The sequence below is a fragment of the Nymphaea colorata genome, chromosome 1 (assembly GCF_008831285.2).
Source record: "Nymphaea colorata isolate Beijing-Zhang1983 chromosome 1, ASM883128v2, whole genome shotgun sequence".
Classification (NCBI taxonomy): Eukaryota; Viridiplantae; Streptophyta; class Magnoliopsida; order Nymphaeales; family Nymphaeaceae; genus Nymphaea; species Nymphaea colorata.
The window spans coordinates 17,323,733-17,339,524 of record NC_045138.2 but is presented as its reverse complement, the minus strand read 5'-3'; the positions used below and the strand labels follow the sequence as shown (position 1 = coordinate 17,339,524).

At 37.4% G+C, this 15,792-nt stretch overlaps 3 protein-coding genes across 3 annotated transcripts; all 3 read right to left on the bottom strand.

Moving 5' to 3' along the window:
• Positions 1–1,100: 1,100 nt before the first annotated feature.
• Positions 1,101–2,022, bottom strand: LOC116266963 (barwin-like). Its single transcript, XM_031648507.2, has 2 exons — positions 1,739–2,022; positions 1,101–1,378 (listed from the first exon to the last, which is right to left on the bottom strand). Exons 1-2 carry the CDS (start codon positions 2,000–2,002, stop codon positions 1,211–1,213), a joined length of 432 nt encoding a protein of 143 aa, XP_031504367.1. The 5' UTR covers positions 2,003–2,022; the 3' UTR covers positions 1,101–1,210.
• A 4,561-nt stretch (positions 2,023–6,583) lies between these two features.
• LOC116266951 (barwin-like) lies at positions 6,584–7,505 on the bottom strand. The gene is made up of 2 exons (XM_031648485.2): positions 7,222–7,505; positions 6,584–6,861 (listed from the first exon to the last, which is right to left on the bottom strand). The coding sequence occupies exons 1-2, from the start codon at positions 7,483–7,485 to the stop codon at positions 6,694–6,696; spliced, it is 432 nt and encodes a 143-aa protein (XP_031504345.1). The 5' UTR covers positions 7,486–7,505; the 3' UTR covers positions 6,584–6,693.
• Positions 7,506–12,067: 4,562 nt separating this feature from the next.
• On the bottom strand, positions 12,068–12,989 carry LOC116266982 (barwin-like). The gene is made up of 2 exons (XM_031648531.2): positions 12,706–12,989; positions 12,068–12,345 (listed from the first exon to the last, which is right to left on the bottom strand). The coding sequence occupies exons 1-2, from the start codon at positions 12,967–12,969 to the stop codon at positions 12,178–12,180; spliced, it is 432 nt and encodes a 143-aa protein (XP_031504391.1). The 5' UTR covers positions 12,970–12,989; the 3' UTR covers positions 12,068–12,177.
• Between the last annotated feature and the right edge of the window lie 2,803 nt (positions 12,990–15,792).

Genomic DNA, 15,792 nt, shown 5'->3' with positions numbered 1-15,792 from the left:
GTCTCACTGGGGAGCTAATGTACGTAGGTTGTACCGCTTGCTTAATGGCCAATGTGCCCATAGGTTTTTAGAATGGTTTCATGTCACTGCCCATTTTTACTATTTTTAGACATGGTAGGATATACAATAGATATAACTTGTGGTTATTTGAAATTTTGAACAACCTTAAAAGAGAGTGTTTGATAAGAAGAACATTTTATCTTTTAGATATATAATATGTTATTCTTTTAGAAAACATGACGTCATTATAGATGTTGCTTCTGAATCCATGAATACAAAATTGAGCATAATCATATCAACTTTTTTTTTTGGTTTGTTTTTGGAACAAAAACATGTCTTTCCTATTCTTTCAATTTCAAACAAGTTCATTGTTCGAATTAATGGCCCATTATGTTGGGCAAGCTTCAATTGTGATTTTAGCGGTTCCATGCATTATGGAAAATAATTTAGCAAAATTTGTCTCACCAATAATACTGAAATGGTGTGGAGTCATCTTCAGACTATACACTACATTGACTTGGCTTGTTAACGCACGCACGCGTGCGTGCACACACACACACACACACACACAGATTGCCTTTGATAATGCCTTGATGAATCTTGTTTGACCATATTGTTGTAGTGAATCATCGACTGGCAAAGTCTTCCATTGTCGCACAAATTCATTTTCTGGAATGGCTCTTCCTATTAAATGTAAACAAATATCACATGTTTGAGCTAACCATATACATAAGTCTAATATTTGGGAAGAGGGCTACTTGGTATATCAGTTTTTCTAGAATTCGTATTTTATATATAAAATTTTAAAATTTTAGTTTACCTATATAAATTTTTTTAAAATATGTTTTTTGAGCCACCCCCCGCGAAAAAAAAAAAAATTGGTTGAAAATTCACCACGTGCCCCATAAAAGACATTTAGGATAAGTTTGATATTGTCCGATCTGAATTTTGCGGGACCCATATGAGATCTAAAGCTACCACATAAGGTAATTATTTTATACCACAGTTGTTAAATCTGTTGCTTGCTTAAAATGTGAATTTCACCTCACATGGATTAAAATTCAACCTTAGATATAAGATCCGAGGCAATCATACGACCATGAGAAAGAGAGAGAGAGAGTTTTTGTTTTATGAAGAAGGCATCTTTATTGATACATATTGCTGCTAGTGAGCAGCTAGGGCTGCCTTCTCCTCCTGCCCATTTAGTCACTCAAGCACAGCTTACAAATTGGTAGTCTACCATGAGATGCCCTTGTTGATAGCCGTTGCCATTGGTGTCCAATTGCTTGAATGCAGACCAGTCCAAGTCCAGTCCTCCATTAGCGCACTGGTCCACTATCCTCACCTTCAGCTGCGATCCTGTTGCTTGGTTCGTCACCTGAATCAAAAAACCTTCTTCAACTTAGGTCATCGTGCTAATTTTGGTACACATCCATTGATAAGAAACTTAATTTGTTGCATGCCCATGACCTAAGATTTGAACCAGTGACTGGCTGCCGATGAGCCGCCGGCCGAACCTGTTGAGCCACACCCCTTGAAGTAAAGGAGGTCAATAATATTTCAATTACCATGGTGCTTGTCTTGGCTTAAACTGGCAGAGATCTGCTTAGTTAGATATGGGCATCCTCATAAAAAGAAAATGCTTCATATATTCCTATCTTTTAGGCATGAAATGTTTCAAAGGGGCTGAATCTAATGCCATTTAATATGTATACTCTAAGGATTACTTTACCCTCACCTGTAAACATTTTCCACAGGCACCGGGGAATCCAGGCCCGTCTGGACCGCAGAAGGCAGTCCATTTGAACCTCTGGCGCCAGGCTAGCGGCTTCCCGGCATCATAAGTGGCGCAATATGCTCCTGCAGCAGTGAGGTCCCAGTTTTTACGGACAGGGCGGTAGTAGTGGTAGGTGGCTCGGACTGTGGTTGCCTGAGCCACAGCCAGCCCGGCAGCCATGGCCGCCACCCACACCAGAAAGACTGCTTGGCAGCTAAGAGCCATAGGAGACCTTCACTGCACCGAAGTTCTTACGATATCAAAGCAATGCAGGGGCAACGTCCATTTATAGGTTGCAACTTTTGCTTCATGGCCAATATGCCCTTAGATATTCTTAGAATGATTTCATGTCACTGCTCATTTTTACTATTTGGAGCCATGGTAAGCTATACAGTAAATATAGACTGTGGTTATTTGAAGGATGACAAAGTGCATCTAATGGGGTAAAACCTTGATGTAAATATTAAAGTATGGTCTACAGTCTACACAGAACTTTATTGATTGGTGGCATTCCATATGAAGTGAAAGTGCTAAATTGGAGGGGAGATGCGTCACACACCCATTGTCAAAGAGCTGAAGCTCCCACTTAATCCTTTATGTCCCTGGTACGCTTCAACTTTGGCGTCGGTGACCTTCCTTTTGCAGTATAAGTAGTTGATGCCATTGACATTTGAAATGGAGATCAGCTGCCTACTAACCCCCCACCCAAAGCCATGGCATAAACCCTCTCATGATTTACTAATCGAACATCGGCCAGTCAAACAATTAAAAACCCAAAAAACATCATTCAGTAGTTTGGGGTAGTCATGCTATGATGAAATTTTATTGGGGTTTAACAATAAAAGAGAATTCTTAGTGTAGAGAAAAGGTCTCAAACTTTGATCTCTAATGAGAAAGTATGTCACATCTACGATGCCTGATTAAGATTGCAAAATAATCAAGTCCAGGACAGCAAATAAGTATTGGCAGATTAGAATCAGCTTTGGTACTTTGGAAACTAACAAAATCTTCAAACTAGACTTCTACCAGCTGTTGCAGCCTTAAAAGAGTGTTTGATAAGAACAACAATTTATTCTTGAGAGAGAGAGATATTGTCAACATTCTCACATATCGTGGTACCACAGAGAATGTAGATATCCTTTTTCATGTCATCTTTTTTTTTTTCTGTGATACGATCTATACAGTATTTTTTTCCCTTTTTGAGCATCTCCACTGGTTCTGTGATTGTGTGCCTCAGAATCAGGAGGCTATGTCAATATAAAAAAATGTGTTCTTCCTGGGATTCAGATTCGTCTTGGTTTCTGTATTGTTGGTTCTTTGGACTTTCTCCTAGTAGGTTACTTCATTTAAATTTCTTGTTAGACCTTGACAAATCGCAGTTCACGCACTGAAGCTACGGAGCATGAAGATGCCAATGACGTTGGCGCTAAAAACAGACATGCACCACCTGAGAAGCCAGAGAATACTGGTACAAGAGGGGCTGATGATGATCCTGTTAGAAGTGAAAGTGACGATTCTGATGATTAATGTGCCGATAGTCCGCGAAGTATGGGTTGGTGGATTAACCATGGAAGCAACAAAAAGAACTTGTACAAGCTTCTGCTGCATTTTTAGATGTATATAGATACTTACCTCAGAATGCCAGCTATAATAATCGTCTATGAGTTTTGATGTGCAATAACTTGTTTTTGCAAACGTAATTTGTATGTTGCTAAATAAGGTATTGTACGAATTATTTTTGACTAACGTGTTGAAGTTGATCGATGATACCGCAGCACAGGGAGATGCGGTTGATAGGAGCCCTAAGGTAATTCGGTGATAATACTGTGCTGTATGACTCTACTGGGTCTTGAAATAGGTTTCATACTTGACCACTTTTACATTTCACATGCACTTGCATTTGAAACATAGGGTGTGCTGGTTCTCACATGTTGCCAATTTCCTCTAGCATTCGTAGCCTGCTATCTAAGTCACTCGGACTTTTTTATTTTACTGCCGCACCCGAGTCGCATCGAGTCGGGTGCACACCGGACATGGGTGCGGCTTCGACTCACACCCGAGGCCAGTTAAAATGTCATATTACCAATTACTTATATAATATATGTTGTTTTGATATTTTTCTATGCAATATAATTATTTTAGTATGTTATATACATTAATAACTAAATTGTAATAATAATATATAAATGCTTATTCTGTTATATATATAATAATTTTTTTTTTAAAAATAAAATATCTTCACTGCACTGCTGCACTTAAATTTTTTGAGATGTGCCGTTCCGGCATTCGCACCGGCACTTGCACCCGTGGTACCACACATTTAGTTGACATAGCCTGCTATTCTCACTCATCTATTTCCGAAAGACTTGATCAAGATCCAAAAAAGCTACTCTCAGCCATATTCATCTCTAGTACATAAATGTAGGTGGCAATGTTTTGGATTTAACACCTTTCTGAATTTTACTGAAGATCTTCATCCATGTTATATTTTAAAAATGAGACTAGTTATTCATGCAACTAAATAAAATTTCAACGTTTCAGATGTCTTAGCTTTATTTGTGAGAGTGGAACAGAAGTATTACTCTTAAAAGGAGAGAGGAAGTGATCGCTGTTGATTGAGCATGTGAAGCTGCTCACACTCAAAAAGAAAATTGACCATTAACACTTTATCAAGTCATGGTGTTGTGTAAAAACTTTAAAGAAAACAAAATAAATAGTCTATCATTGAAGGCAGTTTCCATATTGAGGAAATTGCTTTTTTTTTTTAGTATTATCAATTACATTGGTTAATTGCCAATTGGCATGCTTGAGCCAGTTTTCATACTAATGAAACTATATTGTATGTTTATCAAACAACATCTAAAATCAATCGAGGGATAGCTGTTGATCTGCTAAAGGGTGCACAGACAGCAATGAGACTGAGACAAGCTGCGGACGAATTCTAAAAATGATCAACCCTCGAACTTATCAAGCTTAATGCAATCCCTTTCTTTCAATAACAAACAAGTTCATTGTTCAAATTAATGACCCCTTATGTTGGGAAAGCTATAGTAGAGATTTTAGCGGTTTCATGCGCTGTGGAAAAAGAACTTGGCAAAATTTGTCTCACTATTAAAACCAAGATGGTATGGAGCCTTCTTCAGCTTAAGTAGGAGTTAGGTTAGAAATTTTAGTTTCAAAATTTTAATAGAAACCAAAATATAAATTTTTTATGTAAGATAAATAATTTATCTTAAAATTTATACGTAATTTTTAATTTTTTTTAAGGAAGGCCAACGGCCCTTGCTCCGCCCTACACACACACGCACACACAAAATTTAAAAATATTTATGACCATTGTTTTCTAATAATATCAATAATAAATGTAATCATAAATTTAACATCACTCATATGAAAAAAAAAAAAAGCACTTACACAATGACTTTTGGAGGCCCAGATCGGGCCAAGATGTCCCTTTTTGATAATTTATGACAAGATGATGAAGGCAGATTCCACTGGCCCTCGTCAGGCAGCGGGCCGCCGTGGAGAACTGAAGTTAGTTCCTATAATGCCCCTTAACTTTCCAGTTAAGAATGATACAGCAACGACTTCGGTCGAGGGAAGGAAATTGACAACTCGAGGACTTTTTTCTTTAGATACACACACAATAAATAAAATAAAATACATATATAAATATATATTTATATTATAATGAAGAAAATATGTCTCACTGGGGAGCTAATGTACGTAGGTTGTACCGCTTGCTTAATGGCCAATGTGCCCATAGGTTTTTTAGAATGGTTTCATGTCACTGCCCATTTTTACTATTTTTAGACATGGTAGGATATACAATAGATATAACTTGTGGTTATTTGAAATTTTGAACAACCTTAAAAGAGAGTGTTTGATAAGAAGAACATTTTATCTTTTAGATATATAATATGTTATTCTTTTAGAAAACATGACGTCATTATAGATGTTGCTTCTGAATCCATGAATACAAAATTGAGCATAATCATATCAACTTTTTTTTTGGTTTGTTTTTGGAACAAAAACATGTCTTTCCTATTCTTTCAATTTCAAACAAGTTCATTGTTCGAATTAATGGCCCATTATGTTGGGCAAGCTTCAATTGTGATTTTAGCGGTTCCATGCATTATGGAAAATAATTTAGCAAAATTTGTCTCACCAATAATACTGAAATGGTGTGGAGTCATCTTCAGACTATACACTACATTGACTTGGCTTGTTAACGCACGCACGCGTGCGTGCACACACACACACACACACACACAGATTGCCTTTGATAATGCCTTGATGAATCTTGTTTGACCATATTGTTGTAGTGAATCATCGACTGGCAAAGTCTTCCATTGTCGCACAAATTCATTTTCTGGAATGGCTCTTCCTATTAAATGTAAACAAATATCACATGTTTGAGCTAACCATATACATAAGTCTAATATTTGGGAAGAGGGCTACTTGGTATATCAGTTTTTCTAGAATTCGTATTTTTATATATAAAATTTTAAAATTTTAGTTTACCTATATAAAATTTTTTTAAAATATGTTTTTTGAGCCACCCCCCGCGAAAAAAAAAAAAAATTGGTTGAAAATTCACCACGTGCCCCATAAAAGACATTTAGGATAAGTTTGATATTGTCCGATCTGAATTTTGCGGGACCCATATGAGATCTAAAGCTACCACATAAGGTAATTATTTTATACCACAGTTGTTAAATCTGTTGCTTGCTTAAAATGTGAATTTCACCTCACATGGATTAAAATTCAACCTTAGATATAAGATCCGAGGCAATCATACGACCATGAGAAAGAGAGAGAGAGAGTTTTTGTTTTATGAAGAAGGCATCTTTATTGATACATATTGCTGCTAGTGAGCAGCTAGGGCTGCCTTCTCCTCCTGCCCATTTAGTCACTCAAGCACAGCTTACAAATTGGTAGTCTACCATGAGATGCCCTTGTTGATAGCCGTTGCCATTGGTGTCCAATTGCTTGAATGCAGACCAGTCCAAGTCCAGTCCTCCATTAGCGCACTGGTCCACTATCCTCACCTTCAGCTGCGATCCTGTTGCTTGGTTCGTCACCTGAATCAAAAAACCTTCTTCAACTTAGGTCATCGTGCTAATTTTGGTACACATCCATTGATAAGAAACTTAATTTGTTGCATGCCCATGACCTAAGATTTGAACCAGTGACTGGCTGCCGATGAGCCGCCGGCCGAACCTGTTGAGCCACACCCCTTGAAGTAAAGGAGGTCAATAATATTTCAATTACCATGGTGCTTGTCTTGGCTTAAACTGGCAGAGATCTGCTTAGTTAGATATGGGCATCCTCATAAAAAGAAAATGCTTCATATATTCCTATCTTTTAGGCATGAAATGTTTCAAAGGGGCTGAATCTAATGCCATTTAATATGTATACTCTAAGGATTACTTTACCCTCACCTGTAAACATTTTCCACAGGCACCGGGGAATCCAGGCCCGTCTGGACCGCAGAAGGCAGTCCATTTGAACCTCTGGCGCCAGGCTAGCGGCTTCCCGGCATCATAAGTGGCGCAATATGCTCCTGCAGCAGTGAGGTCCCAGTTTTTACGGACAGGGCGGTAGTAGTGGTAGGTGGCTCGGACTGTGGTTGCCTGAGCCACAGCCAGCCCGGCAGCCATGGCCGCCACCCACACCAGAAAGACTGCTTGGCAGCTAAGAGCCATAGGAGACCTTCACTGCACCGAAGTTCTTACGATATCAAAGCAATGCAGGGGCAACGTCCATTTATAGGTTGCAACTTTTGCTTCATGGCCAATATGCCCTTAGATATTCTTAGAATGATTTCATGTCACTGCTCATTTTTACTATTTGGAGCCATGGTAAGCTATACAGTAAATATAGACTGTGGTTATTTGAAGGATGACAAAGTGCATCTAATGGGGTAAAACCTTGATGTAAATATTAAAGTATGGTCTACAGTCTACACAGAACTTTATTGATTGGTGGCATTCCATATGAAGTGAAAGTGCTAAATTGGAGGGGAGATGCGTCACACACCCATTGTCAAAGAGCTGAAGCTCCCACTTAATCCTTTATGTCCCTGGTACGCTTCAACTTTGGCGTCGGTGACCTTCCTTTTGCAGTATAAGTAGTTGATGCCATTGACATTTGAAATGGAGATCAGCTGCCTACTAACCCCCCACCCAAAGCCATGGCATAAACCCTCTCATGATTTACTAATCGAACATCGGCCAGTCAAACAATTAAAAACCCAAAAAACATCATTCAGTAGTTTGGGGTAGTCATGCTATGATGAAATTTTATTGGGGTTTAACAATAAAAGAGAATTCTTAGTGTAGAGAAAAGGTCTCAAACTTTGATCTCTAATGAGAAAGTATGTCACATCTACGATGCCTGATTAAGATTGCAAAATAATCAAGTCCAGGACAGCAAATAAGTATTGGCAGATTAGAATCAGCTTTGGTACTTTGGAAACTAACAAAATCTTCAAACTAGACTTCTACCAGCTGTTGCAGCCTTAAAAGAGTGTTTGATAAGAACAACAATTTATTCTTGAGAGAGAGAGATATTGTCAACATTCTCACATATCGTGGTACCACAGAGAATGTAGATATCCTTTTTCATGTCATCTTTTTTTTTTTCTGTGATACGATCTATACAGTATTTTTTTCCCTTTTTGAGCATCTCCACTGGTTCTGTGATTGTGTGCCTCAGAATCAGGAGGCTATGTCAATATAAAAAAATGTGTTCTTCCTGGGATTCAGATTCGTCTTGGTTTCTGTATTGTTGGTTCTTTGGACTTTCTCCTAGTAGGTTACTTCATTTAAATTTCTTGTTAGACCTTGACAAATCGCAGTTCACGCACTGAAGCTACGGAGCATGAAGATGCCAATGACGTTGGCGCTAAAAACAGACATGCACCACCTGAGAAGCCAGAGAATACTGGTACAAGAGGGGCTGATGATGATCCTGTTAGAAGTGAAAGTGACGATTCTGATGATTAATGTGCCGATAGTCCGCGAAGTATGGGTTGGTGGATTAACCATGGAAGCAACAAAAAGAACTTGTACAAGCTTCTGCTGCATTTTTAGATGTATATAGATACTTACCTCAGAATGCCAGCTATAATAATCGTCTATGAGTTTTGATGTGCAATAACTTGTTTTTGCAAACGTAATTTGTATGTTGCTAAATAAGGTATTGTACGAATTATTTTTGACTAACGTGTTGAAGTTGATCGATGATACCGCAGCACAGGGAGATGCGGTTGATAGGAGCCCTAAGGTAATTCGGTGATAATACTGTGCTGTATGACTCTACTGGGTCTTGAAATAGGTTTCATACTTGACCACTTTTACATTTCACATGCACTTGCATTTGAAACATAGGGTGTGCTGGTTCTCACATGTTGCCAATTTCCTCTAGCATTCGTAGCCTGCTATCTAAGTCACTCGGACTTTTTTATTTTACTGCCGCACCCGAGTCGCATCGAGTCGGGTGCACACCGGACATGGGTGCGGCTTCGACTCACACCCGAGGCCAGTTAAAATGTCATATTACCAATTACTTATATAATATATGTTGTTTTGATATTTTTCTATGCAATATAATTATTTTAGTATGTTATATACATTAATAACTAAATTGTAATAATAATATATAAATGCTTATTCTGTTATATATATAATAATTTTTTTTTAAAAATAAAATATCTTCACTGCACTGCTGCACTTAAATTTTTTGAGATGTGCCGTTCCGGCATTCGCACCGGCACTTGCACCCGTGGTACCACACATTTAGTTGACATAGCCTGCTATTCTCACTCATCTATTTCCGAAAGACTTGATCAAGATCCAAAAAAGCTACTCTCAGCCATATTCATCTCTAGTACATAAATGTAGGTGGCAATGTTTTGGATTTAACACCTTTCTGAATTTTACTGAAGATCTTCATCCATGTTATATTTTAAAAATGAGACTAGTTATTCATGCAACTAAATAAAATTTCAACGTTTCAGATGTCTTAGCTTTATTTGTGAGAGTGGAACAGAAGTATTACTCTTAAAAGGAGAGAGGAAGTGATCGCTGTTGATTGAGCATGTGAAGCTGCTCACACTCAAAAAGAAAATTGACCATTAACACTTTATCAAGTCATGGTGTTGTGTAAAAACTTTAAAGAAAACAAAATAAATAGTCTATCATTGAAGGCAGTTTCCATATTGAGGAAATTGCTTTTTTTTTTTAGTATTATCAATTACATTGGTTAATTGCCAATTGGCATGCTTGAGCCAGTTTTCATACTAATGAAACTATATTGTATGTTTATCAAACAACATCTAAAATCAATCGAGGGATAGCTGTTGATCTGCTAAAGGGTGCACAGACAGCAATGAGACTGAGACAAGCTGCGGACGAATTCTAAAAATGATCAACCCTCGAACTTATCAAGCTTAATGCAATCCCTTTCTTTCAATAACAAACAAGTTCATTGTTCAAATTAATGACCCCTTATGTTGGGAAAGCTATAGTAGAGATTTTAGCGGTTTCATGCGCTGTGGAAAAAGAACTTGGCAAAATTTGTCTCACTATTAAAACCAAGATGGTATGGAGCCTTCTTCAGCTTAAGTAGGAGTTAGGTTAGAAATTTTAGTTTCAAAATTTTAATAGAAACCAAAATATAAATTTTTTATGTAAGATAAATAATTTATCTTAAAATTTATACGTAATTTTTAATTTTTTTTAAGGAAGGCCAACGGCCCTTGCTCCGCCCTACACACACACGCACACACAAAATTTAAAAATATTTATGACCATTGTTTTCTAATAATATCAATAATAAATGTAATCATAAATTTAACATCACTCATATGAAAAAAAAAAAAAAGCACTTACACAATGACTTTTGGAGGCCCAGATCGGGCCAAGATGTCCCTTTTTGATAATTTATGACAAGATGATGAAGGCAGATTCCACTGGCCCTCGTCAGGCAGCGGGCCGCCGTGGAGAACTGAAGTTAGTTCCTATAATGCCCCTTAACTTTCCAGTTAAGAATGATACAGCAACGACTTCGGTCGAGGGAAGGAAATTGACAACTCGAGGACTTTTTTCTTTAGATACACACACAATAAATAAAATAAAATACATATATAAATATATATTTATATTATAATGAAGAAAATATGTCTCACTGGGGAGCTAATGTACGTAGGTTGTACCGCTTGCTTAATGGCCAATGTGCCCATAGGTTTTTTAGAATGGTTTCATGTCACTGCCCATTTTTACTATTTTTAGACATGGTAGGATATACAATAGATATAACTTGTGGTTATTTGAAATTTTGAACAACCTTAAAAGAGAGTGTTTGATAAGAAGAACATTTTATCTTTTAGATATATAATATGTTATTCTTTTAGAAAACATGACGTCATTATAGATGTTGCTTCTGAATCCATGAATACAAAATTGAGCATAATCATATCAACTTTTTTTTTTGGTTTGTTTTTGGAACAAAAACATGTCTTTCCTATTCTTTCAATTTCAAACAAGTTCATTGTTCGAATTAATGGCCCATTATGTTGGGCAAGCTTCAATTGTGATTTTAGCGGTTCCATGCATTATGGAAAATAATTTAGCAAAATTTGTCTCACCAATAATACTGAAATGGTGTGGAGTCATCTTCAGACTATACACTACATTGACTTGGCTTGTTAACGCACGCACGCGTGCGTGCACACACACACACACACACACACAGATTGCCTTTGATAATGCCTTGATGAATCTTGTTTGACCATATTGTTGTAGTGAATCATCGACTGGCAAAGTCTTCCATTGTCGCACAAATTCATTTTCTGGAATGGCTCTTCCTATTAAATGTAAACAAATATCACATGTTTGAGCTAACCATATACATAAGTCTAATATTTGGGAAGAGGGCTACTTGGTATATCAGTTTTTCTAGAATTCGTATTTTTATATATAAAATTTTAAAATTTTAGTTTACCTATATAAAATTTTTTTAAAATATGTTTTTTGAGCCACCCCCCGCGAAAAAAAAAAAAAATTGGTTGAAAATTCACCACGTGCCCCATAAAAGACATTTAGGATAAGTTTGATATTGTCCGATCTGAATTTTGCGGGACCCATATGAGATCTAAAGCTACCACATAAGGTAATTATTTTATACCACAGTTGTTAAATCTGTTGCTTGCTTAAAATGTGAATTTCACCTCACATGGATTAAAATTCAACCTTAGATATAAGATCCGAGGCAATCATACGACCATGAGAAAGAGAGAGAGAGAGTTTTTGTTTTATGAAGAAGGCATCTTTATTGATACATATTGCTGCTAGTGAGCAGCTAGGGCTGCCTTCTCCTCCTGCCCATTTAGTCACTCAAGCACAGCTTACAAATTGGTAGTCTACCATGAGATGCCCTTGTTGATAGCCGTTGCCATTGGTGTCCAATTGCTTGAATGCAGACCAGTCCAAGTCCAGTCCTCCATTAGCGCACTGGTCCACTATCCTCACCTTCAGCTGCGATCCTGTTGCTTGGTTCGTCACCTGAATCAAAAAACCTTCTTCAACTTAGGTCATCGTGCTAATTTTGGTACACATCCATTGATAAGAAACTTAATTTGTTGCATGCCCATGACCTAAGATTTGAACCAGTGACTGGCTGCCGATGAGCCGCCGGCCGAACCTGTTGAGCCACACCCCTTGAAGTAAAGGAGGTCAATAATATTTCAATTACCATGGTGCTTGTCTTGGCTTAAACTGGCAGAGATCTGCTTAGTTAGATATGGGCATCCTCATAAAAAGAAAATGCTTCATATATTCCTATCTTTTAGGCATGAAATGTTTCAAAGGGGCTGAATCTAATGCCATTTAATATGTATACTCTAAGGATTACTTTACCCTCACCTGTAAACATTTTCCACAGGCACCGGGGAATCCAGGCCCGTCTGGACCGCAGAAGGCAGTCCATTTGAACCTCTGGCGCCAGGCTAGCGGCTTCCCGGCATCATAAGTGGCGCAATATGCTCCTGCAGCAGTGAGGTCCCAGTTTTTACGGACAGGGCGGTAGTAGTGGTAGGTGGCTCGGACTGTGGTTGCCTGAGCCACAGCCAGCCCGGCAGCCATGGCCGCCACCCACACCAGAAAGACTGCTTGGCAGCTAAGAGCCATAGGAGACCTTCACTGCACCGAAGTTCTTACGATATCAAAGCAATGCAGGGGCAACGTCCATTTATAGGTTGCAACTTTTGCTTCATGGCCAATATGCCCTTAGATATTCTTAGAATGATTTCATGTCACTGCTCATTTTTACTATTTGGAGCCATGGTAAGCTATACAGTAAATATAAACTGTGGTTATTTGAAGGATGACAAAGTGCATCTAATGGGGTAAAACCTTGTAAATATTAAGGCCCCATTCGATGCACAAGAAACATATTGTGTGGGTTTTTTTTTCAAATTTGTATGGTTTTTCCCTACAACATCAAACATAAAGAATTTTACCATGCGCTTTTCATTGAATTCAGAAAAACTTCACCCGCAAAAAAGTCAGACCTAGAGAGGTCCAGCTTTTTTTCCATAAAAAAATCTTTCTTTCTTACATTGATAATTTTACCATGCAAAAAACTTCTTGTGCATCAAACAAGGCCTAATGTATGGTCAATAGTATACAGAGGCTCCATTTGATCTTTGGTGGCATTCCATATGAAGTCAAAGTGCGAAATTTTTTGGGACATGCGTCCTCACTTAATCCTTTATCCCCTTATAGTACACGGTTCTCTTTTGGAGTGTCGTCCCCGATACACTTTAACTTTGGCATGAGTGACCCTCCTTTTGCAATACAAGTAGTTGATGCCATTGACATTTTAAATGGAGACCGGCAGCCTACCAGCCTCCCACCCAAAGCCGTTGCACTAACCCTCTCAGGATTTACTAATTGAACATCGGCCAATCAAACAATTAAAAACACAAAAACATCATTCAGTAGTTTGGGGTAGCCATGCTCTGATGGAATTGTATTGGGGTTCAAAAATAAAAGAGAATTCTAAGTGTAGAGAAAAGGTCTCAAACTATGATATCTAATGAGAAAGTAGGTCACATCTACGATGCCTGATTAAGAACAACAATTTATTCTTTAGACATATAATCCGGAAACATTATGCCGTCCCTTAGAAAACATCATCTGGTTACAGATGTTGTTTCTGAATCCATCAATAAAATGTGGGGCATGATCATTGCAAGATGATGTGTTATAGTATGACATATCTGACATTTAGTTTTGGCTGCATTGTTACAATTGATATGGGCACTATGTTTCACTCTCCCACTGCTTAGCTTTTAGGAGTTTAATATGGGCGACCTGTGGTCTAGCTATTAATCCGTATACTAACTCCAATTTCACATGCATGCAACAAAAAATTTGACCCTTTCATGGCAAAATGATGCAGCGATTAGAGTTCCTGATCACTCAAAAGTTCAAAGTAGCAAAAACTAGAAAGCAAAGTAAACAAAGAAAATAAAGAAAGGAATTAGGGCAAATCACCGTCAATTAATGGATTCAAGTCCGAGTTGTGCCGATTCATGAGTGAAATCAATCCATTATAACTTGGTCAAAAATATTAACAAAATCTGTTTTAAAATAGATCGATAATGTATAAAAAAAACAAAATTGGATGAATTTGTGAACCATTCTAGCCTGTCCTTTATAACACTGTGTCGGCATGCACCATAAAGACTTACTGTGAAATAAGACCGTACAGATATTTTTTGCGAGTCTTGCACGTTAGGGGGAAACTTCTCTCTACGTTCCCGTGTAGCTTTCGACGTGACATTTCATCCCTTTCTTGGCTTGGATACGTCAAACGAATCTTGACCCCTAGAGACGGGAATATGATTTAGATAGATTTGATTCAAATTGGCTTATTTGAATTTGATAAACAAATCCAAATGCTTTTACTAATTCGCTTCAGATTTCACAAAATGTAATTTTCAGATCCAAATCAGGATTCAAGTTCCATATTCGACTCAGACCTGAAAAAAATCTTATACCGGTTGGATCCAAATTCAGTTGTAAAAAATAGAGTCTGAACTTCAATCCAATCACATATAATCCGAGTAAGTCCAATTTGGCAAGTCACGGATGGGAATCTAATCCTAAGAGCCATTCAATTTGAGAAAGGAGAAAGGAGATAAAGTCAGATTTTCATCACCCATTCAAAGGCTTATGTCATGAAAGACGCGTCAAGCCTACCTCATATGGTTAGACCAATTAACAGGCACATTTAAGGCTTTCTAGCAGTAAATAATAGCTCAGACTTTCAAAAAGAAAAAAAGAAGCTGCCTATGTTGACAAAATGATGGATGAAAAATCATCATATTTTGGAGATGTGTCTTAACCCGAACAGTTTATTACTTTGATGATTGGAGCGGATTCATTGCCACCACCCAAACCAAGAGAAGAACATGTAGAGGATTTGAATTAGATGTCTGACTGATAAAAAAAAAATCAGACATGAAAAAAAAAATTTAATACCCGATTAAGGAATAGGATAGATTCAGATTTAACAAATGGCATTCGATCGGATTTGGATTCAGACATACATAAATATCTGATCAGATTCGGATATTGATTTGGATCAGATTCATTTTTTTTTATAAATATCCTTATCCAATGCTATTAAAATATGAGAATTGGAAAAATCTGGTTCAAAATTCAGATTCGGGTTTAGATTTTAAAATTGAATTTTGAATTCAAATTCAAATTCAAATTTAAATATGACTTTTTTTATTAGAATTTGAATCTAAATTCCAATCCAAATATGTGAATATATGAAAAGATTGTATGTATTGACATCCGTAGGCCCACAACAAGGTTAGTGTAGATGATCTGTGATGACCAAAATGCCCTTCACAGGCCTTAAATTTTACCTTTAAGGCATTTCCGGCTTCAATAAATGACGTGCATATCTTAAAAAGCAAGTAATATTGAAAAGGT

Bases quoted from the DNA above. Each gene is read 5' to 3' on its own strand.
- LOC116266963 (XM_031648507.2), bottom strand. From the start codon at position 2,002: ATGGCTCTTAGCTGCCAAGCAGTCTTTCTGGTGTGGGTGGCGGCCATG. The intron at 1,379-1,738 runs GTGAGGGTAAAG...TTTTTGATTCAG, and splicing joins CCTGTGGAAAATGTTTACAG to GTGACGAACCAAGCAACAGG.
- LOC116266951 (XM_031648485.2), bottom strand. From the start codon at position 7,485: ATGGCTCTTAGCTGCCAAGCAGTCTTTCTGGTGTGGGTGGCGGCCATG. The intron at 6,862-7,221 runs GTGAGGGTAAAG...TTTTTGATTCAG, and splicing joins CCTGTGGAAAATGTTTACAG to GTGACGAACCAAGCAACAGG.
- LOC116266982 (XM_031648531.2), bottom strand. From the start codon at position 12,969: ATGGCTCTTAGCTGCCAAGCAGTCTTTCTGGTGTGGGTGGCGGCCATG. The intron at 12,346-12,705 runs GTGAGGGTAAAG...TTTTTGATTCAG, and splicing joins CCTGTGGAAAATGTTTACAG to GTGACGAACCAAGCAACAGG.